The 13,016-nt window shown below is 37.6% G+C and overlaps 1 protein-coding gene across 1 annotated transcript; it reads right to left on the reverse strand.

Moving 5' to 3' along the window:
• Positions 1-597: 597 nt before the first annotated feature.
• Positions 598-13,001, reverse strand: PUS7L (pseudouridylate synthase 7 homolog (S. cerevisiae)-like). Its single transcript, XM_010021627.1, has 8 exons — positions 12,116-13,001; positions 11,281-11,440; positions 9,459-9,654; positions 7,643-7,741; positions 6,038-6,119; positions 4,091-4,368; positions 2,328-2,381; positions 598-987 (listed from the first exon to the last, which is right to left on the reverse strand). The coding sequence occupies exons 1-8, from the start codon at positions 12,999-13,001 to the stop codon at positions 664-666; spliced, it is 2,079 nt and encodes a 692-aa protein (XP_010019929.1). The 3' UTR covers positions 598-663.
• Positions 13,002-13,016: the final 15 nt, after the last annotated feature.

Consider the following 13,016-nt stretch of genomic DNA (forward strand, 5'->3'; position numbering starts at 1 on the left):
TAGCTATGTTAGTTACTCACCTCATCCTGATGAGCTTACTTGAATAGGTTCTACCTAACAGCTATGCACTACTTAATCCTGGATTCCTTGGCATTAACTTCAGTTGTGGGATCCATCAAACTTGTCACTGTTGATTCAGGACTTTTACCTTTTAACACTCAGTGCCTGCACACAACAAAACCATCATGTATTTAGTGAACCTCAGTACAGGAACTTTTCTGTTAGATATCTGTAGGCTGCAAACTTGTAACATTGCTTGAACAGCATTTAGTATAAACCACTTTATAAAAAAAAAGATTATGAAATAAAAGAAGCATTTCTTTACTGTAAACATTTTTTCAGTATTTAACTTTGCAAGGCAGATGTCTATGCAAACATGAAATACGTGCTTGCAGCCCATGGTTTCTTCAAGTTCTGTTAGCCCTGCCTAGCATAAAATACAGTTTTACTCCAATGCATACAAGGGGTTCCATTTAGGGCTTGGAATGTTTGGAACATTCCAAAGGATTTGGGTGGGCTTTTTTTTCCTAACCAGTATGAATCTCAGTCTACAAATTGTTCCAGTTCCTGGCTTGAACCTGTTATTCTCCCTTGTTTTCTTGGCATTATACATAACATATCACCATTGTATTATATTCCTAGAGTCTTTCATTAACTGGAATCTTAAAAGTCACATTTCATTATTTCTCTCAGACAAACTGTTGCATAACATGAAGGATCAAGGTCAAATGATATATGAAGAGAGACTTTCGATTCATTCAGATGGTTGTCTTCAATTTCAATTCCTTTTTCACTGACTTCCAAAAAATAAGCCAGATTCTGAACATGTTTCAAAATGGGTCTGTAGCATCCAGGTATATTCAGCTGTAGTGGGGACACTCTGAATTTGCACATCTGCAGCTCATCCTTAGAAAGCCTTTCATGGTACCATTGCCCAACCTTATTACTGGGATACTTGATACTATGTCCCACCACTGGAAGAACCACCTTCAAAGAAAAAAAAAAAAATATTTGAAATAAATCCCACCAAATTCCCTTTAAATAAATGTATACTCTGAGATCAAGCGCAACAACTCACAGAGCAAATAAATCAACATTGTGATGAGTGACTATTAATCTGAAACAATAAATGCTTATCACAAATATGATTAAACACACTCTGGTCAGATCTGTTGTTATCTCAACCCTTCGTGCCCCACACTGGGTGCCACAAAGAACTGTCGTGGTTTAAGTTCGGCCAACAATTCGGAACCACGCAGCCCCTCGCTCACTCTCTCCCTCCTTCCTCCCCCCGCTCCTACAGGGATGGGGAGGAGAATCGGAAGAATGTAACTCCCACGGGTTGAGATAACAGCTCTCCAGTAACTAAGGTATAATACAAACCACTACTGCTACCAATAATAATGATAAGGGAAATAACAAGGGAAAAGGACACAACCGCTCACCACCCGCCGACCGATACCCAGCCCGACCCGAGCAGCGATCTGGGCCTTCCGGGTAACTCCCCCCAGTTTCTATACTGGGCATGACGTGCTGTGGTATGGAATACCCCTTTGGCCAGTTTGGGTCAGGTGTCCTGTCTCTGCTTCCTCCTGGCTTCCCCTCCTCCCTGACAGAGCATGAGACTGAGAAAGTCCTTGGTCAGAGTAAACATTACTTAGCAACAACTAAAAACATCGGTGTTATCAGCATTGTTCCCAGACTGAAAGTCAAAACCACAGCACTGCACCAGCTACTAAGAAGCAGAAAAATGACTGCTGTAGCTGAACCCAGGACAGATTACAACTCAAAATGTGTCTAAATCTTGTGTTTAGGGGCATGACATAGTAAAACAAGAGCTTCTCTTGTGAAATAAAGCTGTATAAGGCAGGTATCTTGGATGCAATGAAAGCATTCAAGGAAAAATAATCACTGTATCAGGATTCCCAAAACAAACTAGAATACACTAACATGAATTTCCTTGCTTGTTGGGAAAGATACTGCAATAAAGACTTTAAGATGCCTTTGTAAAACTTCACAACTATGCACCCTGCACTCTCAAAAATTAGAATGTCAGCTACTCTTGAGTGTTTTCCCCAGTAGAATGAAAAAGTTTTCTAAGTATTTACATTCAGCTTCAAGATAAATACTGCCACACTGCAAATGACACTGTACATACTTCCACTACAAAGTAAACAAGTTTGTTATGAGACCGGAGATTAGTTCACATGTATTTTCTTTAACATGCTTTCTGGCAAGGAAGACTGCATCAGTTAAATTAATCACATTATTTTTAAAACAAGACAAATAAAGAAATTAACAACTCAGAACTTTTCATACAGACTTACTTGGTTTATAGAGTATTTGTTAGCCAACTCTTCTGCAGCAGCGACTACATGAACCTGACAAGACATTAAAAGAAGAAAAAAAAGCTTTTTTAAAAATAAAACAACCACTATTTTAGGAATTGTGCACTGCACTCCCAAACTCATAAAGGATTCTAAGGTTATTTGACTACTACAAAGACAATAATCTATTTCAGTATGAAAAACAGTAGAGATGCTTAATATAAAGTAATTTGTTTACTGGTAAATGGCATTTAATTAAATAATTCCTGATGCTAGCTACCACTACTTCGCAAACTATCATTCCAAGCTCATATTCTTTGAGTTTGAAGTTAACTGTGTCAATGCAATTTTGTGCTACATCAGCAAAAGCAAAAATAACTAAGAAAAATATATTAAATAGGAAGAGCTATATTAAACTCAGTAACTCAATACTGAATTTGCTACCTCTGCTTTTCATTTTATTTGATCTACTTGTTTTATTAGTATTCACTCTCAAAAGAAAAACTGCAGTGGAAACAGAAGCCATTCTACAGGGACTGGAGGTTATTTAGTAGCTCTTGCTTTCAAACTTGTAAGATGTTCACCCAAAAGAAATCAGATACATTCTGCCTAGGTACACACCTGTTTCTTAACCAGTAAAACACTGCAAAATTCTATGCTTTGTCTGATGATCAGGAGAAAGAATCGTAGAATTATTTAGGTTTGAAAATATCCTTAAGATAATCAAGTAAACCTAATACTGCCAAGTCCTAATACTGCCAAGTCCACTTCCAAGTCTTAGGGACATAAACCATGTCCCTAAGCACCATGTACCCCCAGGAATGTGACTTCCCTGGGCAGCCTGTTCTAATGCTTGACAATCTTTTCAGTGAAGAAATTTTTCCTAATATCCAATCTAAACCTCCCCTGGTACAACTTGAGGCTGTTTCCTCTTGTCCCATTGCTTGTTACACGGCAGAAGAGACTCAACTATTTCCACAATACATGAAAGGTACGCTAACCCTGAAAGGAGAAATTGCTTCAGAATGGACTTCAACATGCAAGACCTGGGACCAGACAGTCCACTGCTGGCTTCTGCTCATTGGCTCACCCATGGCTCCATGCACAGCACCCATGCCATGCTGTGAGCAAGCAGAAGCACTCCTTTGCCCTTTCCACAAGAAGACTGCTGCATTTTTTGAACTGCTGCTAACCGTTTAGACCTGCCATCCATGTAATTGCCTGAGTAAGTGAAATTGTGCTAAACATGCTTTTACTGTGTAGTGTGTAGCTCCGACAAGATTACCAGTTCAGCCTGAGGCCAAATTTCACCATGAGCTTTCCTGCTGCATCTCTCACCATCCATTAATATATCTAATGGGAAGGTCTGACCTGGAGAGAAAGACTCAAGATTGAACTGACTGGTAACATAGGCCCACCTAGAGTCCACTCGGGAAGTTTTCCTCAGTCAGATCCTAAGACAAGCATGATACAGCATGCAGGCTAAATTCTTACAGATACCAGTTCTGACATTTTGTTCCATCTTCTCACATGAATAAAATGAACAATCAGAACAGATAAAAGCTGCTAGCATAAATCTAGTTTATATGCCTATTTATGGTAAATAAAAAAAAAGCTACATCACCTTTTTTTCATCTTTGGAACTCGTATTAAATATTTTAATGAATGAACCAAAATAAAAGCATTAGAGTATGTCCAAGTATGTACTCAAGTGCATTAAGCTTTTTGTGGTTTTTTACAAGAACTATTTTGTGAAGACTCACCTTGTCATTCAGGGAAATATTCTCATCATTTTCTTCTGAGAAAACAAGATCACCCTCAACAACTTTTGAACCATAAATCTTCAGCCTATATGATGCTGCTTCATTCCAAATTTTACTGCAATAAGCATGGACATAGAATATGCGCATGGAATGAGGAATGTTGAGCCATCCTTTGGTACAGCCTTCATGACTTACACCATAGCGATGTAAAGCTCGTAGCAACATCTTCTCTCTCACTTTAAATTCTGGCAGCATCACAAGTGCGCCCTTTGCATCTTCTGATAAAAACAAAAATAACCGTGTAAGTACTCCCTGATTTTTCACATATTACCTGCCAGGGAAAAAAAACACCTAAGAAGATAAAATAATCTGCTAGGGAAAAAAGGTGTCAGTCTAACCCCTTTATGCTTACCTTTAGGTTATTAATTCCTTTCCTTCGATGTGTTGTGTTAGACCAATTGCCTATCAACACAGTCCCATGAATTCTATTCTAGCTCATGCAGTATAAACTAAACTAGCAGCTATTCAGTCTAATTGCATTTGGGTTTTGGTATTTTGTTGGGCGGGGGTTGGTATTCTGTTGGAGGGTTTTGGGGTGTTGGGTTTTTTTTTTCTTTAGAAGCTTACTTCGTCAGTCTAAAGGGGATTTTTTTAGACCAGGTAACTGAAATTATAACAGAACATTAAGCCTCTACTTCACATCAATGTATTCACACAGGGTAAAACCCATGCCTTTATTTTAAAGGTACAAATTGCATTGGCCATTGGGAAGCCTGAGCCTCAACCAAGATGAAAATACACTTAATCAGATTTGTATTACAATATATGAATGTGTAAGTTTAAAATTTTATGGTTTACGTATTTTCTCATTGTAAGTGATTACCTGATGAAGCCTTTTGCAGAGCGTTTTACCTTTTGCTTTCCGGAAAAGGCAAGCAGCCGTTTTCAGAGTCCACATCAATGTCTTTCCATGCATCATACAGCAATGTACAGCACAGAATGATTCATCTTACCTTTTTTGTGAAATTAAACATGTATCTGTGTCTCTTGAAGCTGTATGTCATAGAATCATAGACTAATGTGGGTTGGAAGGGACCTTCAAAGGCCATCTAGTCCAACCTTCCTGCAATGGGCAGGGAAATCTTCAACTAGATCAGGTTATCCAGAACCACATCCAGCCTGGCCTCAAATGCCTCCAGGGATGGTACATCCACCATCTCTCGGCAACCTGTGCCAGTGTTTTACCACCCTCATTGTAAAGAATTCTTTCTTCACGTCCAGCTGTCATAGTTGTTTTGTCAATCTACAGTGATAGGCCAGCTAATAGATGTAGAATATTTGAAAAGAAGAAATGTATTTGAAGTCAAGAGCAACTCCAAATTTTTAGTTCTGGAGAGAAACTTAAATTGAACTATAAATATGACAAACAGCATTTTACTCAGCACACTTCTGCTTTTGACATATTTTGTTGATTTCAGTTCAAGACAGAAAGCAAGCAGATCACAGGAAAGCATGGAAGAGATACATAAATAATTAAAGAGATGTAAGATTAGATGCCCACATGTGTTAAGTGCTGAGTATAACTTGGGTGCCTCATTCCTGTGTACTTCCTTTAATAGGGAGAAGTTTAGATTCCAAAAGCAGACAGATGGAAGGAGGATAAAACTGCTTTGATAAAATTATATTAGTCTTTTCCAGCATTATGCTATACAGTGTTTGTTTCTATACTGTCTTGCACCTGAAGAACATTAGCTTTCCACTGTCGTGCACATTCAGGGCCTCATCCTCACCTAGTTTTTAACTGTGGAACTCTGCTGAGTTCCACATAATAAATTATAAGACATATAAAGTAGCAGCAAAATAAGAAGCATCTCTCTGAGCAGCAACACCTTATTCCCTCACAATACTGACCCTGAAAAAGTACATAGACAATTTAACTGGACATACCAGTTTGAAGAAAGTATCTCTTTGCGTTGTTTACAGGGTCATCAGTATCTTCGGGTGTGAAGAATAATTTTACAGCTTTCACCTTAAAGAACAATATTAGTAATTTGTAATTTTTTTCATTCAAATGTAATTATTTGTCAACTAAACAGTCATGCATCCAATTCTGTGTTAACACATTCTGCAAGCGCTCAAAATTATATCAGTTCTTCAAGGTAAGTCAAATTCTTCCTTTCACAAAAGCTGCCATGAACTGCAAACTAATATGGTTCCATTCCTTCTCAAGTTAAAGAAAGGGTTTAGTCACACAGAAGACACAAGGAAGGTTTCACAGCTCTATGAGAAGTCACTCTTCCTGAACATCCAGTTAGAACTCCTTCACTTTGTAATGCCATCATTCTATCCTGAACAGGAAGGTTCCTTCTTTTCCACATGCATATTTTATGCAAAACACAGACTGAACACTTCTCACAGTCTCACACAGAGGGACAACAATCTTTTTTATACTGGTCTGTATTAGATTAGATGACACTGTGACAGGGAAAACACCATGCTAACCCCTGCTACTTGCAACCCCAGTGGAGCCATATAATTTGCTAGCACTTACACCAATTCACAACACGTGGCTCTTGTCCTCCTCCACACAGGATCGTACAAGACCATACTAGCACATTTTTAACACAAACAGGAGGTCCCACATGTTTTAAATTTAAAAGTAACTGAGTTAAGACTAGACATTTAAATCATTATCCTTCAGGGACTGGCACATGGATACCAACTCTCATTCAAAATGAGATACATCAACAGTAACTTTTCTGGGCTGCCTGCAAACCTTGATTCTTCTTATATTTGAAGAGTAAGTTTTCCTGACTTTTCTCAGAATCAAAAAGATTATATGAAAAAGATACTCAAGTATTCATTTGACGTTGTGATGTTTGATTCTGTTTTACACCTGTGCCAAGTACTACACCATATACATTGAAAAGTATATGGCTCTTGCCTTATGAATTATTACTTAAGAAATAAGGTCTCCTTAGCTTACATGAGAGCAATCGCTCAGAACTAAGAGGCTGGGAAAGTAGCCAAGGAATAATGGAAAGCAGCAATCTCTTCTATATAGCATGTAAGTTACTCTGGTATTGAAAAAAAACCACATCATTTCCTACGACTCTAGGCAATAACTTGTGACATTTTAAAAATGTATACAGATCCCCAGCAGGATATCAGGCTACAAGTCAGGAGGCAATCTGGACCATGAGTGAACATTGTATAAAGATTGCTTAATTTAGTGTTCAAACCTTTTATGGAATGTAGCCACCTTCCTGCCAAAGGGCATGATGACGATCACAATCACATACCAATTATAGATATAAAAATTACTTCTTGAACTATTTAAAGCTGCACCTACTGTTTAAAAAAAGATGTTTTGTTTCAGTATGAAGATCTTCGTTCTTGTTAAAACTGATCTGGCAATTATTTCCAGCACATATATGGATTTATCTCACAAATGAAACTCATCACTGGGAAGGTCAACTCCAGCACCAGATACTGCAACACTAACGCAAAATTAACTTTACAGTAACTACTTAGATTGCAAAATGAAAATACCATTTCTTCATTCAGTAAAGCCAATCCTATTTGATCTGTCTGAACGTTTTGTCCTTGTCCAAATCGCTGAGGTCCATAGTAATTTACAAAACCTTTTGTCTAAAAAGATAAAGAATAAATATGTTAAAAGCATGGAAGTGCCAGGTACAATTAGTAAGACTAAGCATACAACACACATACATCTACATTTACATCCAAAATGCATATAAACTGTTTTTTTAAAATCAAAAGTAATATGTACCAAAATCGTAACTTAGGATTCATTACAGTATTTTAGCATCTAATCTAGAAGCATCTAAAAAAACAACCAAGTTCTATCATTGTCTTCACTTTCATAAAAAAATAGGTAAATGAAACAAAATTATTTCTGTACAGTAAATCATTATAAATACATTCAAATTAATTGAGCTTTTATGTGCACCAAATTCTGAAATCCCTACTCAAGCAAATGAAGCTTAGCACAGGTAATGAACAGGAACCACTGTTGGACATTTTCTCTTGAAAATACTCATCTTTTTTCACATGAGATCCTTTCTATTACTATTACGATAGTAAAGATCAAGAGTGAGCACTTCTGCTAATTGGGATTTTAAGTCTCCTGATGAGTTGTAGGTGGTATGTGGGCAGTAAAATCACAGCCATGTGACCCAATAAGAACATCCTTTTGTAGAAAACAGTAACCAAGCATGGAGTAGACAAGCAAAAAAAACCCACCAAAAACATATGGTATTTGTGTTGGAAATGGTTATTCAGTTCAAATTCTATAACCTTGCTTTGGACATCCAGAGGTCCAATAAGAGATTTTGTTTTCATGGAAGATAAGAAATCCACATTTTGGTTTAACACACATGCTGGTTTTGTCATTCATCTGACCAGTAAGCTAAATCTAATAAAGCAAGACACACAACCATATGAATTTGTGTTCATTTTCCAAACAGCAAAACAAAACAAAAAAAAAACCCAAAAAACAAAAAACAAAACAAAACAAAAAGTCAGGTGGAGCAGAGAGGGAGAAGCATTAAAGTAGCAGTTGAATGCTTTATTCAGTAATAAAAGTAACTTCCGGAATACATATAATGTACTTCGGTTTTGCATATTGGGTAGTTTTTGTTAAAGTCTTTATTGCTGGATTAATGTTCTTGAAGTGATTTATATTATGGTTATTAACTTAAGTTGGGTAAGAAAATTACCACTGTACAAAACACCTAAAAATTTTCCTTTCCATGAGTAGCAACTCATGGAAATTCATGGTTTAAGAATGTCTGATTATAGGGTTTTCTTCAAAGAGAGAGGACAACAGCAATCAAAATCCACTGCATTTCAGGGAATCTTCTTTCTCTGCTACAGACATGTATTTATGTCACTAAAGTTTTTCACCCAGGCCTACCATGCATGGTCCTCACATGACCAAAAGAGGCAATCAGTTGACATGTGTAACTATATTCTTTCACCCTGTCAACTGCCACAGCAAAACCCATCACTTCGGTTGGCCTTAAGTCTGTGCAACAATAGCTGATAAATCCATAATCTGCTTCTAAATTTCCCATCTGTCTTGCTGCACCACTCTGGGGTCTGCAGTTTGTAACAAAGAATTAGTTCACTTATGGTCCCTCCTTGGAATGCAGCTTTAGTTCTGATTCCTTAAATAATGCAGCAAAGACATGAAACTGCAAAAGCATCAAAACTGGGAAACAGTTTTTGTGCTATCTGTGATATTTTGTGCTATTTCAAGCATTTTCTTTAAAAGTTTTGTTTTGCTTTTTACAGCACAGAATTTAAACTCTGTTCACTATTGGGAACCACAAGGCTTTTTTACCTTAACATTTTCCATTGCTTCAGATATTCTCATTTTCAAATCTGCAGAAGAGTCATGACTACGGTGTTTAAGATCTCTCACAACTATATCAAAGTGATTGCCTTTCAGCTGACCAAGTCTCAGGTGCTGGCATGCTGAATGTATGTTGTGTATTCTGATGCCCTTTTTTTCCATTTTGCTTCCAATTTCTTTCAACCTGCATAAATAATTGGGAGAAATTATGAACCACCCTTACTAAAGCTATCCAACTTCTAATAAACTTCTTCTTCACCTTTGCACTAGAATTAAAAACACTTAGGGAAAAAAAGGGATTTAAAAGAAATTATTATGAGAAAAATCAAATCAGAGATATGTCTTATATTTTATAGTCCCGAAATACTTTTTCGATGTTTGCTTCATTTGCATTTACAGTCTGTAGTGTGACAGATATTAGAATTAAGCAATTCACTGAACTTTCTCAAGGCAACTGCATGGAATTTTGCACTTTTTATTGAAAATAATTTACTCTTCAGTCTAAAAATCTGCCTTTCATTTAAAAAAAAAAAAAAAAAAAAAAAAAAAAAAAAAAAAAGAAAAAAAAAAGAAAAAGTAATGTGCTCTTGCAGACTCCAAAACACAATTGCTCTTTCTTGATCAGCCTTAACAGAAACAAACTCAGTGCAGCAATTCTCTGGGTGTGCTTGCAATTGGGAATGCAGCTGACAGTTCAAGTATTTGCTCTTCAAAGTATTCACTCAATCTCTTTGTTCTTACGTATAAGTAACAGTCATTCAAACCAAAGGAACTTTCCGCATAAGAGCTTACATTCTAACCAATATTTTCACAACTCTATAAACTAGTTATTTATAAATTTTCTTTTCCCCATTATGCTTGTGGCTTGGAAGCATTTAACTGTTTTGCTTAATCATTTAAACATTAATGCAAAGTTTTGCTAATTATCTCTTGAACCATTGGCCTTATTGCTTACTTTGCAGTGGAAATTTATTATTGATATCTATTTCTGTCAGTAATAAATCCTAAAAAGATAAATTCTACTTCCCTTTATTTGTAAAGTGTACTTTGTTACTAAGACTAAAACTCACCAGAAAGTTAAAGCTGGGGAAGAAGGAAGTTATAGTTTTGATTCTAGTAATTTTTTACAGTTACTATGTCAGAACTTTATATATATATATTTATCCACTGAATTGGCTACATAAAGTAACAAAATGAGAAATGGAAAGCCACATCTTGTATTATCGACACATTATTCAGAATGCATTTTCTGCCCTCAGGTTTGGTGATAGCTTCTTTATTTATAGTCTCATGTTTCTAAATTGGATAATACCATAGAAGTTGATACTTAACACTCAGAGACAGCATCTGTCCAAAGTATATTTGTAATGATTTTCTTTAGTTCTGTAGCCATATAAACGTTTTAAAGTTCTTGAATGTGGACCACAAGACAAAACGTTGACAGCACGTGGAAACCTGTCGCATCATGTACTACTGGCTTCTTCTCAGTTCCAGTTAGTGGATGGTATTTAAAAAATTGAAAAGTGGATCCCATGAGCATGAACTGGAAGGATACTGTCCCAGATGATATGAAATATTTGTATTATGAAAAACACAAAGAAGAGCAAGACTTTTCTCCAAATTCCAACACTGGGGACTTCAGCGCTAAGCTACATGTTCCCTAAAGCCACAAAATATTAAAGCCATTTCCACTGTGCTGTAACACAGGAGAAGACACATCCATAAGAACATTTCAGAAGATTGTACCATGTTAATACTTATTAACACATAAAAATAAGTGCTAAACTGAATGCACCCAGACTGTAAGTACCTCTCAGGTGTCACCTTCTTCACAACCATAGGTTGGTAAGTAATGGCCTTCTTATCTTTGATGCCAGTATAACTGAAGTCTGAAGGAAGAACACCAAGTTCAGCAGCCAAGAAGCTGATTGCTTCCAGTGTTTCTAGGTTTTCTTTCTGAAGGGTGAAAGCTGAAACAATCATCTCAGAATTATTAGGAATACACACTTGTAAATCATACAGGTGTTCTGCCATGACAGATGGGCAGGTTCATCCCTTCAAACTATAATAGCTCGGAGACTGCAAAGAAACAGTCCTCCCATCCCACAATACTAAAGGAAATGGAATTTGTTCAGTATTGAAAGAAAAATACACAATACACAAAACTCCTAGAACAACCACAAACCCCTGCTGCCTTTAAAAATAGTACCTGATAAACACACACCATTCAACAAATATGTATTGACTTATAACTAGAAACATTCTCTATATCAGAAATCAACTGCTGTAAGGAATGACTATAAACCACCTTTAACCTTACTGACTTGTCCAACATCTAGATGTATCTTATAAAATCCCCCAACTACTTTCAAGGGAAATCTAGCTCAAGGGGAGTAACACACAGTTAGTCCAACAAGCGAAACAAGTGCAATCAGTATCACTGAACAGTTTCTGTAACATCACTGCAGTAACTCGATTCATCCACCTCAGTCTCCAGTGATGCAACTACACTGCATTAATAATGATTTATTTCAGCATAAACAATGGGTCATCCAGGCCCAGATGTCATATAAAAGCGATTCTGAATTTCAGTCTATACTAACGAACACAATACCTGCCACTTTCACTAAAAATATAGTATTTACCTGTATAAAAGTCTTGTTTTTCCTTGAAGCCACCAGCAGACCTTTTTCTGGACCAACCTTTTTCTCGAAATCGCACCATTATTGACATATTTGGTTGACCAGTGACATCTGACACAGTAAATGACTTTGTTTCTAAAAGCTTTCCAAACTTTCTATTGATAAAGTGGTGAACTACTTTTCTGTGCTCTTTGTCTCCATCTGGCTCGAAAGAAAATGTAGAATTTTCTACCTTTGCATCTAAAAATTTAAAGAAATCACTTGTTTCCTTTTCAGTCACCAGCTGACAAAGTTCTCTGTAATCACCATTCCCCTTCACAATCATCTCATTGCCTTTCGTAACAGTGACCAGGAAGGGGAATTTCTGCCTGACAGCACTGTGCAGACTAGCTCGGTTTTTCTTGTCCAGTACGGGTCCTAGTGAGAACTCCGCAGCGCCGCCCCCGGCACCACTGTCCAGGTCCCATGTGTCCTTCAGGCCACAGACAAACTGATGAAGCCGTTCGCTCATCGGTTTGCCTAGTAAGGAATCCAGTATACGGCCTTCCTCAAGGCCAGGTTTCGGTTCGGGTACACCTTCACGCTGTTTTTTGTTAGGGGATGCTGAACAGTCGCCTCCTACCCTGCTCGGGTCCTGCTCCGGAGAACAGGGCACAGCACCGGGACAGCCTTCGGCACACGGGCCGGGAGGCTCCACGCTCAGCTCATTGGGTTGCTGCGGGCGTGGGATCCTTTGCTCCAGCGGCGCTTCGCCGCCTTTCTGAAGCGATTCAACCCGGGTATCCCTCAGAAATCCCTCGATTTCTGTCACTATGAAATCACTGGGCGAGTTTTTGATCGTACCACAGAAGCCGGTGTGCTCAGTCACGTAACTGAAGGACGGAAGCATGGCTGCGCTGCCTTC

This window comes from Nestor notabilis, unplaced genomic scaffold (assembly GCF_000696875.1).
Source record: "Nestor notabilis isolate BGI_N333 unplaced genomic scaffold, ASM69687v1 scaffold18010, whole genome shotgun sequence".
NCBI classification, from domain to species: domain Eukaryota; kingdom Metazoa; phylum Chordata; class Aves; order Psittaciformes; family Psittacidae; genus Nestor; species Nestor notabilis.

Bases quoted from the DNA above. Each gene is read 5' to 3' on its own strand.
- PUS7L (XM_010021627.1), bottom strand. From the start codon at position 13,001: ATGCTTCCGTCCTTCAGTTACGTGACTGAGCACACCGGCTTCTGTGGT. The intron at 9,655-11,280 runs GTACTTACAGTC...TTATTTATGCAG, and splicing joins AAGAAGGTGACACCTGAGAG to GTTGAAAGAAATTGGAAGCA. The intron at 7,742-9,458 runs GTAAAAAAGCCT...TTATCTTTTTAG, and splicing joins AAGCAATGGAAAATGTTAAG to ACAAAAGGTTTTGTAAATTA.